This window comes from Schistocerca serialis, chromosome 3, assembly GCF_023864345.2.
Source record: "Schistocerca serialis cubense isolate TAMUIC-IGC-003099 chromosome 3, iqSchSeri2.2, whole genome shotgun sequence".
Taxonomy (NCBI): Eukaryota; Metazoa; Arthropoda; class Insecta; order Orthoptera; family Acrididae; genus Schistocerca; species Schistocerca serialis.
This window is the reverse complement of record NC_064640.1, coordinates 810,272,665-810,300,117: the sequence shown is the minus strand read 5'-3', so window position 1 is coordinate 810,300,117 and position 27,453 is coordinate 810,272,665. Positions and strand designations below refer to the sequence as shown.

At 41.9% G+C, this 27,453-nt stretch overlaps 1 protein-coding gene across 1 annotated transcript in view; it reads left to right on the top strand.

The window, feature by feature from the left end:
* Positions 1–27,453, top strand: part of LOC126470665 (uncharacterized) — a 1,059,339-nt gene that overhangs the window by 566,498 nt on the left and 465,388 nt on the right. The window contains exon 6 of the mRNA XM_050098659.1: positions 15,851–15,976. Within this exon, the coding sequence (XP_049954616.1) occupies positions 15,851–15,976 (126 nt within the window). The remainder of the gene's footprint in view (positions 1–15,850; positions 15,977–27,453) is intronic.

The window sequence follows — 27,453 nt, the reverse complement described above, 5'->3', positions numbered from 1 at the left end:
ACGCAGTTTTCCGAAATTCCTTCACCAGGGAAGATGAATGGAATATTCCAGAATTTGAAACACGAACAGCTGCTAGCATGAGTTTCTTAGAAGTAGATACCTTAGGGGTTGCGAAGCAACTCAGATCGCTTGATACGGGCAAGTCTTCAGGTCCAGATTGTATACCGATTAGGTTCCTTTCAGATTACGCTGATACAATAGCTCCCTGCGTAGCAATCATATACAACCGCTCGCTCACCGATAGATCTGTACCTACAGATTGGAAAATTGCGCAGGTCGCACCAGTGTTTAAGAAGGGTAGTAGGAGTAATCCATCGAACTACAGACCTATATCATTGACGTCGGTTTGCAGTAGGGTTTTGGAGCATATACTGTATTCAAAACATTATGGATCACCTCGAAGGGAACGATCTATTGATACGTAATCAGCATGGTTTCAGAAAACATCGTTCTTGTGCAACGCACTTTATTCGCACGAAGTAATGGCCGCTATCGACAGGGGATCTCAAGTTGATTCCGTATTTCTACATTTCCGGAAAGCTTTTGACACCGTTCCTCACAAGCGACTTCTAATCAAGCTGCGGGCCTATGGGGTATCGTCTCAGTTGTGCGACTGGATTCGTGATTTCCTATCAGGAAGGTCGCAGTTCGTAGTAATAGACGGCAAATCATCGAGCAAAACTGAAGTGATATCAGGTGTTCCCCAGGGAAGCGTTCTGGGACCTCTGCTGTTCCTGATCTATATAAATGACCTGGATAACAATCTGAGCAGTTCTCTTAGGTTGCTCGCAGATGATGCTGTAATTTACCGTCTAGCAAGGTCATCCGAAGACCAGTATCAGTTGCAAAGCGATTTAGAAAAGATTGCTGTGCGGTGTGGCAGGTGGCAGTTGACGCTAAATAACGAAAAGTGTGAGGTGATCCACATGAGTTCCAAAAGAAATCGATTGGAATTCGATTACTCGATAAATAATACAATTCTCAAGGCTGTCAATTCAACTAAGTACCTCGGTGTTAAAATCACGAACAACTTCAGTTGGAAAGACCACATAGATAATATTGTGGGGAAGGCGAGCCAAAGGTTGCGTTTCATTGGCAGGACACTTAGAAGATGCAACAAGTCCACTAAAGAGACAGCTTACACTACACTCGTTCGTCCTCTGTCAGAATGTTGCTGCGCGGTGTGGGATCCTTACCAGGTGGGATTGACGGAGGACATCGAAAGGCTGCAACTCGTTTTGTATTAACACGTAATAGGGGAGAGAGTGTGGCAGATATGATACGCGAGTTGGGATGGGAGTCATTAAAGCAAAGACATTTTTCGTCGCGGCGAGATCTATTTACGAAATTTCAGTCACCAACTTTCTCTTCCGAATGCGAAAATATTTTGTTGAGCCCAACCTACATAGGTATGAATTATCATCAAAATAAAATAAGAGGAATCAGAGCTCGAACAGAAAGGTTTAGGTGTTCGTTTTTCCCGCGCGCTGTTCAGGAGTGGAATGGTAGAGAGATAGTATGATTGTGGTTCGATGAACCCTCTGCCAAGACTTAAATGTGAATTTCAGAGTAATCATGTAGATGTAGATGTAGATGCAGACTGTAAAGCGGGAGATCCGTGTGGAAACCTCTCCCTTGTCTCTTTTTCCACAAAATTATGAACGAAGACGTCGACTAGCCCCCTCCAGTTATGCTTTCATCGCAATACCATGAGGTGACACAGACGATGGGGAAGGAAGTCGCCTTCATGGTTGTGCCAACTGAAGCCTTCATTCCCAACAGTCTAGACCCTCAGGCGTCTTCGGACACAGATGCCATGTGCGCAGATAAAGCTCTCCAAAGTAGTGGAAGAAACACCCACTGGCTCCGATGGAGTCCTGTGGGCGCTAATCGCAAAGAGGATGACCCCGATGACAGAGATGGTCACGGAAACTCCAGTCCACCCCTGGTGGTGACTGCATTGGCAACTCACACGCACAGACGACTCCATGGCGAATAAAAAACAGATCACTACAGACAGTATCTCAACAGGACGACCACCAATCCAGCACGCTGCTATGGTCCAAAGATGTTGATGAAAAGCTACACGACGAGGCGACTGCAGCCGAGCCGCTCCGTGAATTCTAAGTGATGAAGGCCTTATGGGGTGTTGTGCTGCCGACGGCGGAGCCGTTTCGGGCCACTGCGGCTCTTCCTACCTCTCATATCATTCAGTGGCAAAGTTATCGGATATACACTATTAATCTCAATACCATCAGTACACTATTCAAGCTCCAAATGTTGCGTGACATGCTGAGGGTGGCGAAGCTCGATGTGGCCCTCCTACAAAATGGTTCAAATGGCTCTAAGCACTATTGGACTTAACATCTGAGGTCATCAGTCACCTAAACTTAGAACTACTTAAACCTAACTAACCTAAAGACATCAAATGGTTCAAATGGCTCTGAGCACTATGGGACTCAACTGCTGTGGTCATAAGTCCCCTAGAACTTAGAACTACTTAAACCTAACTAACCTAAGGACATCACACACATCCATGCCCGAGGCAGGATTCGAACCTGCGACCGTAGTGGTCGTGCGGTTCCAGACTGTAGCGCCTTTAACCGCTCGGCCACTCCGGCCAGCCACAAGCTCAGAACTGAACCAGCCGATAAACGGACTGCACCTAATAGATACCTGGCGACGCATACACGGTGATCGGCAAGGATTCACTTATCTCACGAGCCACTCGGCCTTGACCATGTCTACATCTCCCCAGGACTTACGGCGGCGATGCTCGGTGCGGAGCTATGGCCTACGGCATTCTCCAAGCATGTCACTTAAGTCTGCACATTCACCTTAGTACGTCAGCAGGTATGGCATGGACGGGGCTTATGGAAAACGAATGTTGCGCTCCTCAGGGAACCATAGTATCGGCAGCTGATAACGGAGAAATGGAGGGAATGTGAGAGGCACCATCCGTCGTATCTGTTCACGCTTAAGTGGTGGCTCGAATGCGCAAAGCCAGCCTTCTGATGCACGCTGATAAAACAAGGCCGCGAAACAATGCATTGGCATCTCCAGACAGTGGTGTGCTACTTCAAGCTGCTACGAGACATCTCCGACCAATCGCCGTCCGCTGCACATCAGGTGGAATTACAGTGGATAAAGGTGAAGATCATCACGCTCACATTTCGCCATCCGTAGAGCACACTAGTATGTGCACGTTATCAGTATAGGACCAGAGGCGAGTCCTCTTCCATGCACCATACAATCCGCGAAAAACAACGATGCTGGAGAACGATGGTACTTTCCTTCGACATGCCAGACTGACGATTCCTGACGGACTATAAAGATACTGCAGATGCTTTTGTGAAACAGTACAGGCGGTTCTATGAAGCAGCGATTCGTGACGTCTCGGCGACGGAGATGTTCTCCATTAGCTGACTAGGGTTCTCGATGGAGCAGCTATGGCGACTCTAACACACCCGATCATGACCGATGACATTAAAGACGCTGTTCTCAAAGGAACTGCCAACACATCAACAGGCTCGGATGATTTCCCGCTAGTTTTACCGTGCATTCAGAGACCTCCTTTCTGGGTAATGATGTACCAGGAGTTGCTTCCCCCAGTGTCCCTGCACCACCTGAATTCGTCGAATGCTTCCTTCTCCCGATCCCCAGGTCGTCGGGTGGCAGGGTCGTTAAACATAATCGGCCTCTCACTGTGGTTACCTGCAACTTCAGAAGTTTTGCCCAGATTCTAGCTGCTCGCAATCAGTGGGTCCTCCTTCGAATTGTTTCCTTCGACCAAATGTGCCTGTGTGGCAGATGCTTGTCGCTTGAGCGGAGTTTTGGTGCCAATGGACTTCGACCACGCCTTCGACAGGGTAAATCACGGCTGCCTTAAGGCGGTGTTGCGGTGATTGACCTTTCTCCAGACCTTTATTTTCCGTTTCATATGTCTACTCCGAGGTGCTACGTCGCGAGTGATGATCAATCGAAGTGCAGCAGGCCCGATTACCATCTCCCAGTCGATACGATAGGGATGACCGCTATCGGTAATTCTGAATGCCACCGCCCTCGAGCCACTGTTACATGGACTGTGATGCCCGCTGACGGGAATTACATTGAGAGGCCACGCCTTCATCTGCCTATACATGGACGACCTGGTGTTTTTGGCTCGATCGGGTGGCTAAGTGTAAGGGTCGTTGGAATGGATTGCCAGACACGGAGTTGCTGTGAGCCGTCCTATAAATTTTACAAAGTCTAGAGGAACGGGAATAGGCTGGGGTTTCTCAGACCAGAGTCTGGCCCCGTTCCGATAACAAGATACAATTAAATGGTTTGGTTAGCCAAAAATCAAAAATGCTATCGCCACAGTCGTGGAACGGATACGACATCGACATTCCTTTGATCCATGTCATGGCATTAGTCTTATGAGAGGGAAAAGCGTCTCATCCAGGAATAAAAATGACTGGTTGGGGACCCGACTACTTCAGAGAATACGAACGAGCTTCCGAGGCAATCTACTCAGGACATTAAACATGATTCAAATAGTTACATAAAGTCCTAGGCCGCCATCTCTGGTGGGTAGGGTCAGTATATCATATCGAACTTTTAGTATCAGAACTGCAGGCGCGAAGTGCCAAAGACCGCCATTACCCTTCGTGCCATAGCCTTTGGCATCGGTAAAATGGTAGCCAGGTGCGGTATTCTGCTCCTCCCTCCTTCAAGTCCATCTGCTCCATTCGCCTCCGTCCGTCTCTTCCTCCCCTCTTTTTGTCCAACTCCTGCTCCCCCATCTCTCTGTCCAATTTCTTCTCCCTTCTCTCTGTCGATTTCCCATCTCTCTCTGTCCCTCTTCTCCTCCTTCCAACTCACTTTCCATCTCCTCTTCCCCCACTCACTTTCCATGTCCTCCTCCTTGTCTCTCTGTCCATCTCCTCCTCTTTCCCTTCTTTGTCCACCCCCTCCTCTTCCCATTCCCTGTCCATTTCCTCCTCCCATACTAGCTCTCCTACCCCTCTTTCTCACTTTCTATCCTTTCACCTAGCCCTATTTCTGTTCATCTCCCTCTCTTTCTTTTCTCTGTCTGTCTGCTGCTACCACGTCAGTCCATCTGCTCCTTTCCCCTCTTTCTACACCTTCCCCCTCTAAGTCTATATCCTCCTTTCTCTTCTTCCTGTCCATCTCCTACTCATCCCTCTCTCTCTCCATCTCTTCCTCTCTCCTCTCTCTGCCTGTCCCCCTCCTCCTCCCCTGTCCATTTCCTCATCCCCCTTCTCTTTGTTCATCTCCTTCTCCCTCTTCTTTCTGTGCATTTCTTCCTCCTGCCTCTCTCTATCCATCTCCTCCTCTTTCCTTTCTCTATCTGTCTCCTCCTTTCCCCTCTCTCTGTCCATCTCACACTCTTCCCTTTCTGTCCAGTTCTCCCTCTCTCTCTATCTCTCTCTCTCTGCCACTCTCCTTTCCCACCCTACCTACGCCCATCTCCTCTTTTACCCTATCTGTCTGTCCATCTCCTCCTACGTGCTCTCATCCTCAAATACTTGTTGAATGAAGTCTGATCATTCGCGCAGTATGGGCTACACTACTTTTTCACCCCCACCCCTTTAATTGGTAGGTGGTTCTTAAACCTCAGCGACTCTTTCCAGTTATTAAGTGATAAGCTCACCAATTTTGACAGAAATTGATCCAACGGCTTAGGAAGAAATGTGGAACACGAATAAATACATACCTACATACCATAAATTTTTAGAATATTTATGGATGTTTGGATTCAGTACCAGATACATGTTTTTTACCGACTGTAAAGTAGTTAATGGAAGTACTTGGCCAACAGATATTTAACTTGGTTTTGCCTCCGGCCATGAATACGCGAGATTGCTGTCTTTTATTCTACAAAGGAAGTATTTTTGTTGCTGCAATGAGTCTATAGAATTTGAACATCCATGTACCACTCCCGACTGTAACAGATAAGATCTTACATAAAATGTTGTTACATGGAAACTAAAACAATTTTCCAGCGATGTTCATCATGAGCAGTCCCATCGTCACAGACTTCCCAGTTCCCCGAAGTTCTTCAGGAGTTTTAAAGCTATAAAGTATAAGAAAAATTAATTTTATCAATTTATATGTATCTAATATTCAGTTATTGAGTTATCAGTACAATTGTTATAAAGCATATCTCAATAAGAAAATACACACATCAAAAAAAGTTTTGCATCACCCCGGTTCCCAGGACTCCTGAATATAGACGTTGACTGTGGATATTATATCACAGACACAGTTCCTTTGACTGCTGAGAGATGTCACTGAACCCGCCCAAAGATGTAAAAAACCATGCATGAGCAGCGCCTTTCAGACGGAGGGAGTCCTACAGCCGATCAGTTCCATTCAATCAACCAGGAAGGAGGCACATGGCTCGAGTTGTCTGTAGTTCAACCGTGCCTAGACGGTTAATACCGTGGTTCGATCGAGTCCGCATTGTTACTTTCTGCTAGAAAGGGCTCTCAACAAGGCAAGTGTCCAGGCGTCTCGGAGTGAACCAGTGTTAGGACATGGAGGAGATACAAAGAGACAGGAACTGTCGATGACATGCCTTACTCAGGCCGCCCAAGGGCTACTACTGCAGTGGATGACCGCTACCTACGGATTATGGCTCGAAGGAACCCTGACAGCAAGCCCACCATGTTGAATAACGCTTTTCATGCGGCCACAGGACGTCGTGTTACAACTCAAACTGTGTGCAATAGGCTGCATGATGCTCAACTTCGCTCCCGACATCCATGGCGGGCCCCTCTTTGCAACCATGACACCATGCAGCGCGGTACAGATGGGCCCAACAACATGCTGAATGGACCGCTTAGAATTGGCATCAAGTTCTCTTCACCGATGAGTGTCACATATGCCTGCAACCAATCGTCGGAAATGTGTTTGGAGCCAATCCGGTCAACCTGAACGCCTTAGACACACTTTCCAGCGAATGCAGCAAGGTGGAGAGATTCCCTGCGGTTTTGGGGTGGCATTATGTGATGCCGACGTACGCCGCTGGTGGTCATGGAAGGTGCCGTAACGGCTGTACGATACATAAATGCCATCCTCCGACGGATAGTGCAGTCATATCGGCAGCATATTGGCGAGGGATTCGTCTTCATGGACGACAATTCGCGCCCCCATCGTGCACATCTTGTGAATGACTTCCTTCAGGATAGCGACATCGCTCGACTAGAGTGGTCAGCATGTTCTCCATACAGGAACCCTATCGAACATGCCTGGGGTAGATTGAGAAGAGCTGTTGATGGACGACGTGACACACTAACCACTCTGAGGGATCTACGCCGAATCGCCGTTGAAGAGCGGGACAATCTGGGCTAATAGTGCCCTGATGAACTTGTGGATAGTATGCCACGACGAATACAGGCATCCATCAATACGAGAGAACGCGCTACTGCGTATTAGAGGTACCGGTGTGTTCAGCAATCTGGACCACCACCTCTGAAGGTCTCGCTGTATGGTGATTCAACATGCAATGTGTGGTTTTCATGAGCAATAAAAAGGGCGGAAATGATGTTTATGTTGATCTCTATTCTAATTTTCTGTATAAGTTCCGGAACTCTCGGAACCGAGGTGATGCAAAATTTTTGTGATGTGTGTAAATTATTGTGTACAAGTTTAAATTGGCTTTGGGAAACAAATTTAAGTTAATTACTTTCTTTAATTGTAAGATAATTTCGGTTGTGTGAAGGATTTGCAGTTAATACCCTCTAAAAGGATTACATGTGGAAGTCTTAAGAATCTTAGAAATATAATTAAAATACAGTACTCTTGCTTTTACTAGTGTAAAATATTTTGTTTTGGACCCCATCTAAAATAAATTCAGTTACATTTTAGAAAATTTGTTCTGGGCCTTTTAACTGATTTCCAGCAGACACTATGAATGAACAGAAAACAGTAATATGCCCATTGCGTCATTATTATTATTATTATTATTATTTTCGATTATTCCCAATTAAGAGAGCGTTTGAACTTGAATTCCTTTATGATGATTGTTTGTGTTTTTTCTGAGCCCAAATTTTCTTCATGTGTTCACTGTGTTGTTTCTTTCGCTCCGCTGTCCATTTGCATCCTGGTCTCTTCTGTGTTGTGGTGTCAAATTTATGTTTTTTGATGATGTTCCTGAATTCAGTTCTATTTTCTGCATCGTTTACTGTTATGTGTGCTTGTCTGAGGTCCTCTTCAACTTCTTTTATCCATTTTGTTTTTCCCCTGCCTGAGTTGATGACTTTAAGAATTCGCTTTGAAATTCTGTTTTCATTCATCCTGTGGATATGTCCGTAGAACTGCATTCTTCTTTTCCTTATTGTATCCGTAATCTTGTCTGTGTATTTACATAATTCTGATGTTGGTCTCTTCTTCCAGATTCCTTGCTCTTGTATCGGGCCAAAAATTTTCCTGAGAATTTTCCTTTCTTGTTTCTCTATTTCTTTGATTTTAGTTTGCCCACCTATTTGTGTTGTTTCAGATGCATACAGTGCCTCCAGAAGTACGACAGTGTTGTAGTGCCTCAATTTTGCGTTAATGGATATGGACTTTTTGTTATAATAGTTCCACGTGAGTTTATATACTTTCTGTAGTTTTTTAATTCTTTCCTCATTGGCCTTTAGGTTGATCCCTGATGGCTGGATGATTTTGTCACAATAGGCAATTTGTCTTGTGGCACTCTTTCTATGTACTGGGTTTTCTCATATGAGATTTGCAGGCCAGTTCTTTGTGCAATTTCGTGTAACTTCTCTATGGCGTTAGTGGCTTCTTTTCTATTATTTGTGAGGATTGCAAGGTCATCCGCAAAAGCTAAACACTTCACATTGAATCTATTATCTTTTCTAATGCCAATTTGGATTCCTTTGACTTCTTTTTCCCATGTCCTGATAATTTTTTCAAGAATGATATTAAAGAGTAATGGTGAAAGTCCGTCACCCTGTCGCACTCCAGTTTGGATTTCAAATGGTTCCGAGATATCCCCCATAAATTTAACCTTGGAGACTGTGTCAGTTAATGTTTCCCGAATGATTGCTCTTGTCTTTCTGTCAATGCTGAATTCTTCCAGCGTCTTGCAGAGCGCTATTCTGTCTATTGAGTCGTAGGCCTTTTTAAAATCTACAAAGGTAACCACTGTGTTTCGGGTGTTTCTCATTTGGAGAATCATTTTCAGATTCCAGATCTGCTCTATGCATGATCGTCCCTTGCGAAAACCATCCTGGTATTCTCCTATTTGTGGGTCAGCTTGTTCTTCTAATCTATTCATGACAACTTTTGATAGGATTTTATATGTGACCGGTACAAGTGAGATACCCCTGTAATTATTTGGTTCAGTTTTGTCCCCTTTTTTGTGGAGTGGATGGATGAGTGCGCATTTCCATTCAGAAGGGATCTGTTCTGTTTCCCAAGTGTTTAATATGATTTTGTGAATTTTTCCTGTTAATCTTTCATCATTTAGTTTCCATAGTTCTGCAATAATTCCATCTTCTCCTGGGGCTCTATTGTTTTTCAGTGTCTTGATAATTTCTACTATTTCGTTGATGGTTGGCGGTTTAGCGTCAGGATTTGGTGTAGACGTCTCGTAGTGAATATCCTCTGTAGGTCTTTCACAGTTGAGAAGTTTGTTGAAATAGTCTGCGAGGATTTGGCAGTTATTCTTCGTGTTAGTTTCTAGTGAACCATCCGGTTTCTTGAAACAAAGATTGAGTGGCTGGTATCCTGCAATATGTTCTTTAAACGTCTTATAAAAATTCCTGGTGTTGTTCTTCTTGAAATCTTGTTCTATCTCATCTAGTCGCCGTTTGTCATAATTTCTTTTTTCCCTCCGAATAGTTTTCGATGTTTATTTTCGGATTACTAGAAATTGTTGCCATTTTTCTTATGTTTTGTGACCATTGAAGTTTTTCCAGGCATTGATCCTTTCTTCTACTGCTTGGTCACATATTATATTCCACCACCTGTGTTTTCTCCTTCTCGGGGGTTGACCCAATTTCATCGTGGATTTGAGGACGTCCACAAGTTCTGTCCAGTTTGTGGTGTTTGTCTGACTAATTTCCTGTAAGATGTTTTCCTTGTTGAGTTTTATGTATTCGGGGTCTGGTCTCAGCACTTTGTTTAGTTTTGGCTTTTTTCTATTGGGTTATAATCTGGTCTTTATCTGTAGAAGATGGTGGTCTGAGTCAAAAACTCCTCTTCTCGTTTTCACATTCAGAATTTCTGCTGTGTTACCCTTGGAGATGGCCACATGGTCTATCTGGAATTCACCCAACATTGTGTTGGGCGACTTCCAAGTATACAGTTTCTTGTTGGGTTTTTTGAATTGTGTTGACATAATTACGAATCCGAAATTTTCGCAAAAGCTTATCAATCTTTCCCCATTCTTGTTAGTTCTCTTGTGAGCTGTATGAACTCCAGTGATTTTCCTGTATTTTTTCTCTTTACCTAATTGTGCGTTAAAGTCGCCTAACAAGATTGTTACATGGTGTTTGGCAATTTTGTTTGTCGTCTCTTCAAGGTCATTCCAGAAGTCATCCACTTTATGGCAGTTCTTCTTGTTATAGGTATTTGTGGGTGCGTGTGCGTTGATCAAGGTATATGCTTTGTTGGCCGATTTGACGGAGAGCGTTGATACGCGTTCTGAGGCAGACTGGAAGTCAATGACAGAGTCGCTGATAGATTTGTGGACTGCAAATGCTGTGCCAAACAGTTTGAGTCCTTTCTCATTAGTTTTAACTGCTGGTTTCCCTTTGTAGATCCTGTAGTTGTCTGTATCAAAGTGGTTTTCGTCCGTAAATCGTGTTTCCTGGATTGCAAGAATTTTGATCTGGAATTTTTGCAGCACGTCTGTAAGTTGTTTGACCTTGCCCAGTTTGAAAAGAGTATTAGTATGAAGTGTACCGATGAAGTGTCTTTGTTTTGTGTGTAATAATTTGGACGTCGTCTGGTTCTCAACTTAAGGCGTAACATGATGCTCCTGGTCCCCCGGAATCCGATGACCAGGTAAAGCCAGCCTTGCGACTGGTGCCCGGGGTAGTGGATTCATTCCTTGTGTTATCATCATGTTTGGTTTTCAAGTTGAAAACTAACTTGGTGGTGATCCTTCCGAGGAAAGATCACGAGGAATACGACTTGATTGTTGAGATCAAGAAGGTTGCTGCAGCCGCACCATCTAGGCGAACAGACGCTGACCCCTAACCGCTGGATACCAGGCAGACGTTAGTGGATTTCGGTTGATAGTTTTGGTCCACCCCGGGTATTTTATTTCCCCGGTACCCTCCATATCTGGAGAGCATTCCCCTATCTGCCACCTGGGGAGGCGCCCGATGGGAGACTATCAACTCCACACGGGCCCATTGCGTCATTAATTACGCCAGGGCCATTTTCTTAGGTTTTAGTTGATACTTTGAGCCAAACAGAAAATTGGCATATGCACTTTTACGGGATTGCTGAAGCACTTCTACTACCTGATGGCGATTAATGTGCAGATGGCGTCAGTGGCTTCACGCATATCTGGGCGCTGGCTGGTTGGCTATTGAGCGTCTGCCCACGGCTGCTGTCTTAGAACGACATCTGCTGACGTCTATCGGCTACGAGTCTAACTGATAGTAATTGGGCTCAACATCAAAGCACTAAGAGACCTCTGATCAGAAGTTGAGGAGCCTCACATAAGACATAGCAGCGAAATTTCCGCCCAGCAGAAGTGTGACTCTCTCCTAGCATTCTTCAAAATTACCTGTTAGCATGTCCGTACATTTGACTGAGCATCTCGGATTTTTCCTGTTGGCAATCGTATTCTTTATTTCGCAACTTCTATTGCTGTTTTGTAATGGCCTTTTCTCTTTTACTTCTGTAAAAGAATTCCAGCATAATCTTCAGTAATATTGTGTTTTCCGATATCTTCAAAACTCCGTGCCCTCGTGTATACATGACGATAACAAACTTTTGGATGGGACCCTCGAACCTAAACTTGTAATTACTTTCCGGAACATTTCATGGTCTAGTGTCGTGCCTTCTCTACCCGTGTCTCCAGCCGGCCTTCCATTGCAGGCTCTACAAAGTAGAAAATATATTGCATGAATGAAAAGTAAAGTATTAACAAAGCGGCAGCTAGTAAAGAGTTTGCTAACTATATAACTGTTACTAGATTTTATCAAAATTAGTGGTAAAATTGGTGTGTCTCTTGCAATCTGTTGGTATATTTCTGAGAGACAGCAACAAAAACTATAAATGCACCACATTATCAGCGTATTTCAAACGACAAAGAATTAAATGCCCTCTGTCGCCGATACTTGAGGCGATATAGAGCGGTACTATTTTGCTATTAAGCAGGGAATCAATCAAGCCTTACTGAAGGAAATAGCATGGAAGAGGACTAAATTAGGAAACTGTGGCTCGAATTACTCACAAAGTTTTCTGTCTCATCACTACACATTTGTATAGTATTTTTCTTACCACAGCTTCAGACAAATTGCTATAAATTGCACATGTATTTCAGTAATTGTCATCTGACGCATTTAATCATCTAAAACTGACTGTTTCTACAGAAAACCGCAACAACCTACACTGACACTTTTTTTATGTGAAATCAAATTGAAACTAATCAAACAGCTATTCCATTACGTTACTTTTCCCTCTTTTAATGCCGGCCGAAGTGGCCGTGCTGTTCTAGGCGCTGCAGTCTGGAACCAAGAGACCGCTACGGTCGCAGTTAGGTTTAACTAGTTCTAAGTTCTAGGGGACTAATGACCTCAGAAGTTGAATCCCATAGTGCTCAGAGCCATTTGAACCATTTTGAACCTCTTTTAATTCACAAAAATATAAACTTTTTATCTTAAGATTCACGCCTTTTTTTTTTTTTTTTTTTTTTTTTTTTTTGCATTGGCCCTCCTATCCAGTTTCGTCCATTTTACGTCTGGCTAACCGGTCTTGATGTCCTACTTTCATTTCTGAGTATCATCTGCGAGACTACTTGATCATGCCTTTTACCGACTGAGTAGCAATGTTTTTGAATGAAAAATGCGAATTTATTGGTATTTTTCCTATATTTGGAATAAGATCATTAGGGAGTTACTGTTTCTCACCGTCAAAGACAGCAGTGTGTATGCAAAATATCAAAGTAAAAATAGAAACGACAGTTTCTAGTAAAGAAATGTCATGCTAGATTACCACGCAGAATACAAAAAATACTAGGAAAAAAAACAGAATGTAATGAAATCGCAACCCAGATACTAGCATTGGAATACAAGTCACCAAAAAAACTTAAAGGTATTTTCATGTATTGTTACAGGTTAGTATAAGTACACAGAAAGAGAGAAATCAAGCAAGACATGAAGGATGTATAACAGTTTTACAGACAGAGAATATTGCAATTTTATCACAATTTCCATCTTGGGAAATAAATTGACTTCTCATGTCACTGAAATCTATTCACATAGCATACAATTAGGTTCTCGAGTGTGAGAAGGGAATACCATCTGCAACTATACATCGACATTCATACTCTGCAAATGGCAAAACAAGGGTGCCGTAATTATACAGAAAACAGCGTATACGGTTTGCCATGAAATGGGATTGGATTGAACACAATGTTTTACACTTAAGTTAGTTAACTAAATCACTGTTTACGAATATGCAAATGAAATTACTTTTATACTGTGTTAGTGGCGAGACGTTGTTCTGAAAATGACATTGCAACACAAGTAATGGCACAAAAAAGGACTGCTGTCCAACAGAACTGTGAGTAATCATACTGTTTGTAACGTTAAGATTCCTATCTGTGCTAAATTCCAATACAGTTGAGTAAATTAATACTAGTATTAATACTTAGGATTTCTATAATGGAAACGTATATAGACTGCAGAAGATGGTAGGCCGACAAATATTTGACATATAATAAATGGAATTAACTTGGATAAAATGCTACAGAACAACGTCTAGCATCATTACTTACGATTTCTATGATGGAGGCGTATATAGACTGCAGAAGATGTGTATTCCTATAAATATTTGACATATTAATTATAAATTAACTTGAATAAAATGCCACAGAACAACGTAGATAGATGTGTGGACCAAGATTGTTGGAAAAAAGTATAACGAAAAATCGATAGTTGGATGATTTCAATCATATACATTGCTGCTCCGATGTCTTCGTAGCTCGTTTGAGTAACATTCTGTTATTGTTGGAAATGTGGTTCAAAAATGGTCAAATGGCTCTGAGCATTATGGGACTTAACTTCTGAGGTCATCAGTCCCCTAGAACTTAGAACTACTTAAACCTAACTAACCTAAGGACAACACACACATCCATGCCCGAGGCAGGATTCGGACCTGCGACCGTAGTGGTCGCGCGGTTCCACACTGCAGCGCCTAGAACCTCTCGGCTACTCCGGCCGGATTCGAAATGTGCTTTGAATCTTTTTATATTTAGAAGCATTGAAAAGACTATACATTTTTTTTCTGTTTTACCACAGCAGCAAAATGGTTCGAATGGTTCTGAGCACTATGGGACTTAACATCTGTGGTCATCAGTCCCCTAGAACTTAGAACTACTTAAACCTAACTAACCTAAGGACATCACACACATCCATGCCCGAGGCAGGATTCGAGCCTGCGACTGTAGCAGTCGCGCGGTTCCGGACTGAGCGCCTGAACCGCTAGACCACCGCGGCCGGCTCCACAGCAGCACACACACTCTTAAATATGATGCTTCAAATTTACTTGAATTCTCGGAAGTAGAATGATCGAATCTGTAGTCAATGATCGTCATGTTTCTTATGCCACAATAAGCTAGCTTCATGCTAGTAACATAGCTACCTTCCTGTTAGCAATAGGAGTATCATATTTTATATGGTAGCTTTCCTGTTATTTTGAGCAAGCGAAGTGAGACTTAAAAAGTTACTTTTTGATGTGTTGTAGTATTTTATTACACGATATAAAAAGCACATAGCCTTTTGAAATACAGTATAACTTATCATCAGTACCCTTATGTCTAATTTGATATTACTTGCATCTCCTATCGAGGACTACCGGAAAATATCATTCCCGTTCTCTGATCATTTATGAAGAAGGTTACGAATCATGTCTTTCGTCTCTGATCGCCTGCCTGTCAATGAGATCAAAATCCTACAAAAAAAAGCTTCAAAACAATAAGTTATTCTGGAGTTTCCAACGTCATGAAATTTTCATTTTAGTTTTCTACTCAATTATTAATGTTATTTGCCCCTCGCGTTTGTCTGCTTTCCGTATGCAATAGAACATTTGCTATTCTAGGCTGTTTCCTTCTGCACTTTCACGTTGATTTATTGTTCTTATTTTTGTACCTCTCTAACAAAGCGCGCAATGTTTGCTGTGCTCTCTCCACCAACACTGTAGTTTGCAGTTAATTTCCCGTGTACTGTTCTATTCCTAATTCGCTATCCATCTGTAGGTCGACAAAAATTAGTAGTTAATCTAAAAGATCATTCTCGTTCATTTGAGTGGAATTAAGATTATGCCAAAATAACTCAGTGACACATTTCACTTTATTGCATCCGTGTTTTCATAGTGTTATGACATTTTTAGTGAAGCGGCTCGCCCACGGAATACATTTTTACAAAATGCGGTACCATAAAGAGGCAGTTCGGTTTATAAACGAGTAGTTCTGCACCACCGCAATAGATAGGAAATAGAGGCGTTATCATTTATTACTACCTTTACGATTATGACATTTGTTGTAAATAATGTGGTCTTATTTTAGCATTATATGTTTACTACAGAACTATTTTCAGTAGCAACTGTAATGATAGTGATATGGGAAAATCAAAATGATTATTTTCTACATTCACAGAATCGAACGAGTAGAAGCTGGACTACCGGCCGACCGAGCTGGTCTTAGGCCGGGAGATTATATTATTTTTGTAGACAAGTACAACGTGGTAACAATGCCAGAGGATGAAGTCTTGGGACTGATCAGGTACGTAAAACAATGTCCAAAAAGATGTATGTACAGTTTTTCATGTTAGTGACTGTGTTTAATCTCTGAGGTTTACTTCACTATTAGAAAAGAGTAGGAACGAGAAAAATTTTTCACTCTTCTTTATTTTAATGAAAAATGTTTGTTACTAACAAAGCAGCCTCGCATCTGGCCAGATTAAAGAGCCTTAAGCTCTTTAGATTCACGCACAGGATGGCCTAGGTCTCGGGACGTTACTATTTGCCAATGTCCCTTCACTGTGGTAGTTCACGTTCGCTGGGAAGTGAGTTTTTTCCACGAAAACTTAGCTCGCTATTTTCCTATCATTTTCTAATATATCAGATTAGGTCATTCAGGCCATTTCTTATAGTGTTGCATATACACTGTATCATACACAGCAATAATGAATGGTATTTTTATCACACATGGACCTCCACAGGAAAGCTTTAGGTGTTTGTACAAGCAGTTGATTTAAAATGAGTTGGAATCAGCTTACGGTTTATAGCTCCACATCGTAGCCATTTTAGAGATACGACGCAGCAAAACGACAGTGAATCAGGAATGAACCTGTTTTGAAAAGAACGTCTTTTACAGAATCACGGTAATATCTTTTTTTCTGATGATATCGATACTGAGCTGCAGTTCAGAACACTTGCAACAAAACTAACACTTACTAACATACTGTCACTTTTTTTGACAATCAGCTCACCGTAATTGCATAACTTGATACCACAGCGATGTCGGGTCTAATTATTTAGTGGTGAAGTGCGTGCTTGGAAACCGCAAGGTTGCGGAATTGAATCCCGGTTGGACCACGAAAATTTTTCACTCTGTCTATAACCTAGAATTCACTTGTCAATGACGTGAAGATTTGCCTGAAACGACACATGGTTCGTGTTCAACGTTACACAGTAGTTCCCGTTTCTACATTAGTATTAGTGGTGTTGATTATGGGCACGCGGGTCATCGAAGTCGCGTCCAGTTCAAATATTTGCACAAATTACTTTATTATTATTATTATTATTATTATCATTATTATTACCACAGACGTAATTGCGTCGCTTTGAGTCACTAAGTTATCTGTGTAGTTTTTATCAGCTTATTAGGGACAACCCATAATTACACAGAAAATTACTGAACTTATCGTCTTTCCCATAACATTCAGCGTCACCGTTACCTTAAATACTTGTCGGTGGCAATTAGGTAATGGGTTCAAAGACTTTGACATGCATCGCACATCTGTTTCTTAAAACAGAAAATACTACTAACATTCTAAGAAACCCCTTTCTTTATCAGATGGCCAACGCCAACACTGCGAGCTATCCTAAAGCCATTTGTTTGTACACAGTTTCATTATCAAAGGTGTAACTGTTACACATTGTCTGCGGAACCCCAATGGATCAATGAATACTCTCGTCCTAGATTCCAAATCTGGCAGTAATACTGTTTTGTTCTTCGATTAACTTGCAATTGTCGTCCATAACACAAACGAGTCCCACGTGTCAAGTCATCCTGCACTATAACTTCTGTGACGTCTTTAGATTTCTGTGATTTATCTTGTAACCGAAATTTGATGGATTGCTTTTAGTACTCATGTGTATGACCTCACGTTTTTATTATTTAGAGTCAGTTGTCACTTTTCGCAACAAACAGATATGTTATCTAAATCATTTTGCAAACAATCTAAGTGGGCTGTTCAGATTGTCCTCTTAATCGTTTATACACGGTGAATCACCTAAAACTTGCACCGCGGGTACTTTGATAATGGAAGAAGCAATTGATATACGGATTTCACAGATTGAAATGGTAGGTAGATGTCCACCTTTGCAGCTCATACGCAGAATGTTACGAGATTCAAATGTGTATTTATTTACAAAAGGTACAAATATTCCAATGGAAAATGCCTGTTGACTGTACCACAATAAAAAATAAAATAAATTACAATATCAATGGTGCGTTTCAGGAGTCTAGTGCTTGTAGTTTACGAGATATCTCAAATTGAACAATCTAAATACCGACAGTTGTTTGTTTCATGTGGTAGCACAAACGAATGTGAATATCATGTGTGTGCGTATGTGCAGCCCTTCACTTATGTTAATACGTCTCTGGAGGTGTCGTGTTGTTCAGTGGGACACTTCCTAGGTCAAACGAAAGACAAACACAGGTGAATACAGCACCTCTGTGGGGTCTGACACGTTAAAGAATCAATGTATCCTCAAAGCCTCTTCTCAAAACGACCACCACCCGCGTCAATACAAGCTTGCGGTCTGTCATGCAACGACTTCTTGGCACATTCTAGCATTTCATCGGAAAACGCAACGCAGGCCGCAGTAATACGTTCTTTCGTATCATCTGTATTGTTTGAAGAAGATGAAGTAGCTGAAGAGGTTGACGTCCACTGGGAAATCTTTCTGCGTACGTGATATATGAGCGAACGGCATACTTCCTACATTCACCACAAACCATGAGCGTATTCAGTTTTTTCACATCGGGAAATATCATCTTCCAAACATGTCCTACTGCGTCCGCTATCACACAATAACAAACAAAATTTTCACTATTATGTAATTATTTTTGACGAGCTGACGACAAGATATAATTTTTATTTGTACAGACTGTTGGCATATCATCAGACGCAGAAAATTTCACAGAGTTTCGAGCTCAAATTGACACGTAATTGTCACTTACGTACTTTTATAATAGAAAAAAGTTCCTCTCACAAATATATGTCGATCGAGATATTGTATCACCTTTGCAACCTCATTATGGGGACTCTACTACAGAAAAGCAATGAAAACTTCCTGGACAGTTGTAGCGTAAAAAGATTTGTCATTAAAACTGGAATTACCTTGTAGGTCAATCAGTTGCATTTGCACGTGCGCGGGGGCGCTTTCAACTGAAACACCAGTCTCGATAACACCTTTAAAAGAAGTGCAACCTGCAACATTCACAGTGTCCTCAAAATCTTTATAAAACTGTCTTCGTAATTCTTTCAATGCCACAAAGAATTCTCCAAATCTCGCGCTTTCTTTAACATCAGTGAGCTTAGAGTACTGTGCTGCTGTTGTCAGCATGTGTTCCTCGAACGAGATCTTCTTTTTAAATGATCCCTATCAAATCAGAAAGGAGTTACCTGGGAGTGTCTTACTGTGGGCAGTGTGCAGTCAAGTCCACTTAAAATGCGAGGCGTGCAGTTCATTTCCTGGTGTTCTAATTTTCTTTCCTGCAATACTTTTCCTTCATAAATTCAACAATAGCAAGTTTTAAATCGAAAAATCGTTCTAGGCATACCCCTCGACTTGACCAACGTACTTTGAGGTAATATAAGAAGTCTCCATACTCTTCATCCAGTTCCATTGAAAACTGTTGCAAATGACAGTGGAATAATGTGTGCCACTCCAGAAATTTTATTATTCATACAAACAATTTCTTCAATGCCTGCAATGTTAACAGATGATGCGCAGAACAATGCATCCTGCTGTCGATCGTTGTAATTTTTTGCTCTTTCACTATCACCTAAATCTTTAAATTCTTTCTTAGTGGCATTATAATGTCGTTCCATGGCATATACGCAGTACCCGTCCCTTGTCGTTCCATACCATATACGCAGTACCCGTCCCTTATGTGAACTGAGTATTCTCTTCCCTCTATTCTGTCATTCCCATTCGCTTTAAACGATTGTGACAATACATTGCTAGAGTGCCATTTTTGTGCAAACTGCCACTGAACCTGTGAACGTCCTTCAAATGTTCAAATGTGTGTGAATTCCTAAGGGACCAAACTGCTGAGGTAATCGGTCCCTCGACTTACACACTACTTAAACTAACTTATACTAAGAACGACACACACACCCATGCCCGAGGGAGGACTCGAACCCCCGGCGGGAGTGGCCGAACATCCTTCATCCCACTAACAAATGGCAAAGGGTAAAGAGCGATGACACCACGAATCTGCCGAACTCAGAGTATTGACGACCGAAACATGCCGCATTGCAATGCTAAATGAAATGTCGCGCCGTTCCGCATACTTCCGAGGAGGAGCGAGCAAAGCCGAGTGAAAGGCCGGGCTTTGTCCCGCACACGCTGCACGTGTGACATTTAGCACGCCGTGGCTGGCCCTGATCTAAGCAATAAAATGGAACACACAGCTGTCGGTGTTTACAATGTTCACAATACGATAACTCATAAACTACTCGCGCTAACTTCCTACAACAAACATTACTAACATTCTCATTTATGCTACTTTTAGGATTTTACTGTCAATAGCCATCATCCCATTTCAAAATTTGCAACTGTTGTAATAACTGTAATTTCGCTAATGTCTCAGAATCTGTGCTCTGGCTGCAAATACCGATAGTGCCTCCCTCGTCCGAAATACATGCGGTCCAAGTGTTAGGTGATTCACTATGTATACAGGGCGGTCCATTGATCATGACCGGGCCAAATATCTCATGAAATAAGCGTCAAACGAAAAAACTACAAAGAACGAAACTTGTCTAGCTTGAAGAGGGAAACCAGATGGCGCTATGGTTGGCCCGCTAGATGGCACTGCCATAGGTCAAACGGATACCAACTGCGTTTTTTTTTTAATAGGAACCCCCATTTTTATTACATATTCGTACGTAAAGAAATATGAATGTTTTAGTTGCACCACTTTTTTCGCTTTGTAATAGATGGCGCTGTAATAGTCACAAACATATGGCTCACACTTTTAGACGAACAATTGGTAACAGGTAGGTTTTTTTTAATTTAAAATACAGAACGTAAGTACGTTTGAATATTTTATTTCGGTTGTTCCAATGTGATACATGTACCTTTGTGAACTTATCATTTCTGAGAACGCATGCTGTTAACGCGTGATTACCTGTAAATACCACATTAATGTAATAAATGCTGAAAATGATGTCCTTCAATCTCAATGCATTTGGCAATACGTGTAACGACATTCCTCTCAACAGCGAGTAGTTCGCCTTCCGTAACGTTCGCACATGCATTGACAATGCGCTGACGTTGTCAGGCGTTGTCGGTGGATCACGATAGCAAATATCCTTCAACTTTCCCCACAGAAAGAAATCCGAGGACGTCAGATCCAGTGAAGGTGCGGGCCATGGTATGGTGCTTCGACAACCAATCCACCTGTCATGAAATATGCTATTGAATACCGCTTCAACTGCAAGGGAGCTATATGCCGTACATCCATCATGTTGGAAGTACATCACCATTCTGCCGTGCAGTGAAACATCTTGTAGTAACATCGGTAGAACATGAAGTAGGAAATCAGTATACATTGCACCATTTAGATTGCCGTCGATAAAATGGGGGCCAATTATCCTTCCTCCCATAATGCCGCACCATACATTAACCCGCCAAGGTCGCTGATGTTCCCTTTGTCGCAGCCATTGTGGATTTTTCGTTGCTCAATAGTGCATATTATGCCGGTTTACGTTACCGCTGTCGGTGAATGACGCTTCGTCGCTAAATAGAACTTGTGCAAAAAATCCGTCATCGTCCAGTAATTTCTCTTGTGCCCAGTGGTAGAACTGTACACGCCGTTCAAAATCGTTGCCATGCAATTCCTGGTGCATAGAAGTATGGTACGGGTGCAATCGATGTTGATGTAGCATTCTCAACACCGACGTTTTTGAGAATCCAAATTCTCGCGCAATTTGTCTGCTACTGATGTGCGGATTAGCCGCGACAGCAGCTAAGACACCTACTTGGGCATCATCATTTGTTGCAGGTCGTGGTTGACGTTTCACATGTGGCTAAACACTTCCTGTTTCCTTAAATAACGTAACTATCCGGCGAACGGTCCGGACCCTTGGATGATGTCGTTCAGGATACAGAGCAGCATACATAGCACACGCCCGTTGGGCATTCTGATCACAATGGCCATACATCAACACGCTATTGACCTTTCCCGCAATTGGTAAACGGTCCATTTTAACACGGATAATGTATCACGAAGCAAATACCGCCCGCACTGGCGGAATGTTACGTGATACCACGTACTTATACGTTTGTGACTATTACAGCGCCATCTATCACAATGCGAAAAAAGTGGTCCAACTAAAACAATCATATTTCTAAACGTACTACACGAATATGTAATAAAAAATGGGGATTCCTATTTAAAAAACGTAGTTGATATCCGTTTGATCTATGGTAGCGCCATCTAGCGGGCCAACCATAGCGCCACCTGGTTTCCCCCTTCAAGTTAGACGAGTTTCGTTCTTTAAAGTTTTTTCGATTGATGCTTATTTCGTGAGATACTTGACCCGATCAATATCAATGGACCACCCTGTAGATTAGGAACAGCAAGGGACCAAAAACACTTAATTGTGGAACGCCAGATGTCACTTCTGTTTTACTCGATAAATTATGACGTCAATAGGAAACCAATCAGTTGGCGTTAGTAATGTACTCCGCTTGTGCCAGTCCTTTATATAAACAAAGACAAGAATATTACTTTCAGATCGTAGGGTTCACTGTATTACACCATAGCAATGTGGTTATTCGTGTACACTTGTATGCTGCAATGCAGTGGTGATTCTGCTTGTATGTTTTGAGGCCGTACGCTAATTCTTCTCTTTTTCCCTTTATTTCTGTCGGTGTGGATACGAACTGCGCTTTGGTAATTTGTAGTTATGGGACTCCATGTGTCCCAGCGTGTGTGCTGCGGTCCGCTGTGATTGTTGCGGGTTTATAGGCCTCCAGGGAGGCGGGAACACGATGTAACGCCAGTCCCGCGCATTAGCGAATAATGTTCCATAACTGGCTGCGGGCGGGACGGAGAGGGCGCACAAACAGCACGTTACCGATTAATTATTTAACTCTCAGACAAAAGTAATTACGCATGTGAGGAAGTAAGATAACCCTTGTGTCCCATTTGCTATGGTGCGTACATTTCAGATGTACAAGCTGATCAAAAACTTCTACGTCTCCTTAAAATATTTGGAAACAAACACACACACAGCTAAATTTCGTGAAATATGTATTATTCCAGTAAATGAACAAACAGCCACGTCAGTTTTGCAAAAAAGTTTAAAATTTCTAACTAGCCAGATAAGTTCCCTTTTGAGTGTTTTTGGAAGGACAGCAGGTATACTTTGCTCTGTAAATTAATATTAAGGAAAGTTAGAGTAAAAAGATACTTCATTTGCCACTAAGAAAACAGTAAAAAAGTAGGTAGTCTCGTATTCACAGCTAACGGTTTGTATTCTTGAGTGCCCGTAACGCAATTTATTTCTTTCAGAGACATAATAAGTAAAGAAATCCGAACTGTTGCTACGGTTAAAATGTTTAAAGCGCTATAGTTTTGCGATAGGTTTATTTCGCTACAGTGCCATTTTCTAGCTGCCTGCAATAATACACGATTTCCTTAACCATTGTTTCTATTATTCTTTATAATTATCGACAATATTGGGCGATTATAAAGTATTTCTTACTTCAAGCTGTTTTTGACGTCCATAAAACATCAGTTGGTGCTGTTACTGTCTAACGATTTGTTCGTTATGACTTATAAAAATGTTCTAATGTATGTGAAACCTTATGGGACTTAACTGCTAAGGTCATCAGTCCCTAATCTTACACACTACTTAACCTAAATTATCCTAAGGACAAACACACACACCCATGCCCGAGAGAGGACTCGAACCTCCGCCGGGACCAGCTTCACAATCCATGACTTTATGACTTATAGGTGCCATGATTATATGACTGTGGCAGCTATACTACGACAATCGTATAATCATACCATCTGTAAGTCATAACAACCAAAGCCCTGTAAACAGAATAAAAAGGCTATAGCCGCCAAAAATTCTCGTCCAAAACAACTTTAACGATCGGGGTACGACAGTATAGCTACCACTTCATATAAACACATTCCTTGTAAGTCATAACAACCAAATCGATAGATAGTGACAGCACCAATCGATATTTTATGGGCGTCAAAAACAGTTAGACGTAAGTAATATTGTATAATCGCCCAATATTGTCAATAATTATAAATAAGAACAGAAACAAAGGTTAACGAAACCATGTGTTATTCGCAGGCAGCTAGAAAGTGGTACTGTAGCCGAAATAGGCCTATAGAAAACCAATAAAGCTCTAAATACTTTAAGCATAGCAGCGATTCGGATTTCTTTACTTATACTGTCTCTGCAATAGCTAATACTGTCAGTCTTTTTGTACGCAACCATCTTAAACATTTTGCTGGGATAGGGAATTCTCGTTATACGTACAATCCCAGTGATTCAAACTCGACCTCATTAATCAGAGTTCCAACTAACAATACACACTACGCGAAATTTTTCTACACAGATATTTATCTCTACATATTCCAAGGAATCCAGTGGTTAACTCAGGGTGAGCGATTATTCTACGTTCTATAAACAAGGAGAGACTAAGCAGTTAGAGTCAATAATTTCAGTTGTCAGGGTAAGAAGAAGCGCCTCCACTGGATAGTGGAAACCTGGGAAGGAGCGTTTCGTAGCATGAATCACGCTATATCATGTGGCAGTCCGATGGAACGATCTAAATTTGACCTAGCCATGAAGAACTTTATCTGTCATCATGTGTGGTGCCAACAGTGTAGTACAGAGAAGGTAGAGTTCGGTATGAGGGTGTTCTTCATGGTTAGGGTGTGGTCCCTTTTCTGCCAGCAAGAAAACGATAAATGCGGAAGGACATGAACACATTTTGCAGCACATAAAGTATGGGATCAGTTCGGAGACAATGATCGTTCGTATCAGCGTGACAATATGTCCTACAATGATGCAGTATCTGTGACGTAATGGTTTATGGTCAATAAAATTCCTGAAATGAGCTGACCGTCCCACAGTCCCGACGTGAAGCCAATGGAACATCTTTGGTATGAGTTGAAACGTCGACTTCGCTCCAGACCCTGGCACCCTGTATCACTACCTTCTCTGGTTCCGGTCGTTGAGGAAATCATCTCACTGAAAGAACCCTCAGCAGAGTCCAAGTCATCATAAAGAAGTGTGGACACACGCCGTATAAATGTCCCCTAATAGGTATCCGGATACCTTTGCTCAGATAGAGTACTCTCTCACAAATTTCTCCGTCAAATTAAATCAGATATTTGATACTAGTAGACTTCTTTTCGGCAGGAATGCCCTTTTTGCCTGTGAAAGTCAGCTTTTGATGCCATTCTTGCTTCGTCCTTCGTATTATGTTTTGATTCCAAGGTATCAGAATTCTTTACCTTCATCTACTACGTGATCACCAATTTTTGTGTTAAGTTACTCGTTAATCTCATTTATGCTGCTCTTCATTATTTTCGTCTGTCTTCGGTTTAGTCGCAATCCATATTACATGCTCATTAGACTGTTCATTCTATTTTCAGTAGTTCTCGCAATTCTTTCTTATTTTCACTGAGGATAGCAATGTCATCAGCGAATGTTATCGTTGATATTCTTTCATCCTGAATTTTTACCCCACTCTTGAACTTTCATTTCCGTCATCCGTGTAAAGCCAATAGTCGGGGTTAAAAGACTACACCACCTTCCTACATCCTTTCTGACTAGAGTACTTAGTGCTTGATCTTCCATTCTTATTTTTCCATCTTGGTTCTTGTACATATTGTTTATTACTCGTCTTTCCCTATAACTAACTCCCATATTCCGGAGAATTTCGAACACTTTGCACTATTTTACACTGTCGAACGTCTTTTCTAGGTTGACAAATTCTATAAACGTGTCTCGATTTTTTCTTAAGTCTTACATCCGTTACCAAGGGGAACGTCATAATTGCTTCTCTGGTGCCGTTAGCTTTCCCGAAGACAAACTGATTGTCACATAGTAGATCCTCAGTTTTGTTTTACATTCTTTTGTACGTTATTCTCGTCAGGAACATGGACGCATGAGACTTTAAGCTAGTTGTGTGACAGTTCTCGCAAGTACCTTCCTTCAATATCTACGGGAATGTAGCCCTTATGCGACTAAAATGAAGTTCATATCACAAGTTACTTCATAATAGAACATAAATGATTTAGATTTCTGATCTAAATATGATGTCAAAATTAGAGAGCTCCGTATGAGCCGGGGCCTCATGCAATAGCAGCCTCTAAATATCTTGCATGCACTCAATGAACGACTAAATTTCGTGACAGTCTTCGAAGAAGGCATATACATTCCACACTACATGTTGCCTGGCGTTGTCCAGCTAAAATACGGCATGTGGTAAAGGAAGGGCCACAGTTCAGGTTCAGATATCTGATTGGTTTGCAGCTGGTCTCCCACTCAGTTCAGTATTGCCCAGTACCAAACTGCGATCACCACGGAAGCGTAGATCATGTTCGCGGCAGTCTCTCTGGGTTACCCTAAACAGGGACTCTTCCAAAAAAACACTGCCTATTTACATAATCCCATTCAGCACGCCATTGACGGCGTAGATTGTAGTCTGAGGCGTTTTTAGGTTTTGGGCAGTGGAAATCTATGTAGTAACAGGCTTTCAGCTGACAGCATACAGCTTAGAATCGTCCACGCAGACAGATTCTCACTCTTTACTGTGCTCCAACGTTAAGCTACCACTATGAACGAATCTGTACTGCCATTTATAGTTATGCGGACAACGATGGAGTGACAATGCCCTGTGATCAGTTGCGAAAACATCTATCCGCTCGTCACCGCGCTCGATCCTCTTCTAACGACTGATTAAACACATGCATTACTGTCATAGCACAATGCCCCATACGAGCCAAACTGTCACGCTATGACAAATCCATTTCCCAGGGATCGATCATTCTGTCCCGTTCCACCTAACTCAGGGACCGATATTGCTACTTTTGGTGTGGTGTTGTTACTAATATTTGATTTCACGTTTGCACTTCGCCTGACAGTTCTTCATTGTCTGAATTTGATGTAATGGTGATCCTTTTATCACGCTAGAGAGGGCGCTGCAGCGACACCTGTACGCCACCTCGCAATAACCCCAACCACTTTTTGCTGGCGTACTGTTCTACACATTCCGTGGGTTGGAACTTGAGTGGGCCATTATTTCTTGTTATTGGCATTTTCATAAACATTAGAATATTATTCTCTACCTTCTTAGAGCATCATTACGATCTTATTATGTGCTAAAATTACTCGTTTACTTATCTGTTTTGGTAGTTTACCATTGCTGTGTTAGGGCCTCACATTACAGAGGCACAATAATTTTAGTTACATGCTATAATTAAAAAGTGTCAATGACATCTTCATGGGATATACTCTATTTGCTGGAAGTAAATTTGTAAGATTCATTACAATCCATCCACGCTTCAAAGAATAGAGCTGTCATATATTTTGTGAATTGTTCACTCCTTCCTACATTAGTATGAAAATAAATTAAACGGTGTTCTACAGAACAACGTGTAGATGATAATACTGAATGGTCTGTACTGCAGTGCAGCTAAGCCAGTGCGAGACGCTGCGACTGAGAATATTGTAATTGAAACATTTGTATCACCACATTAAT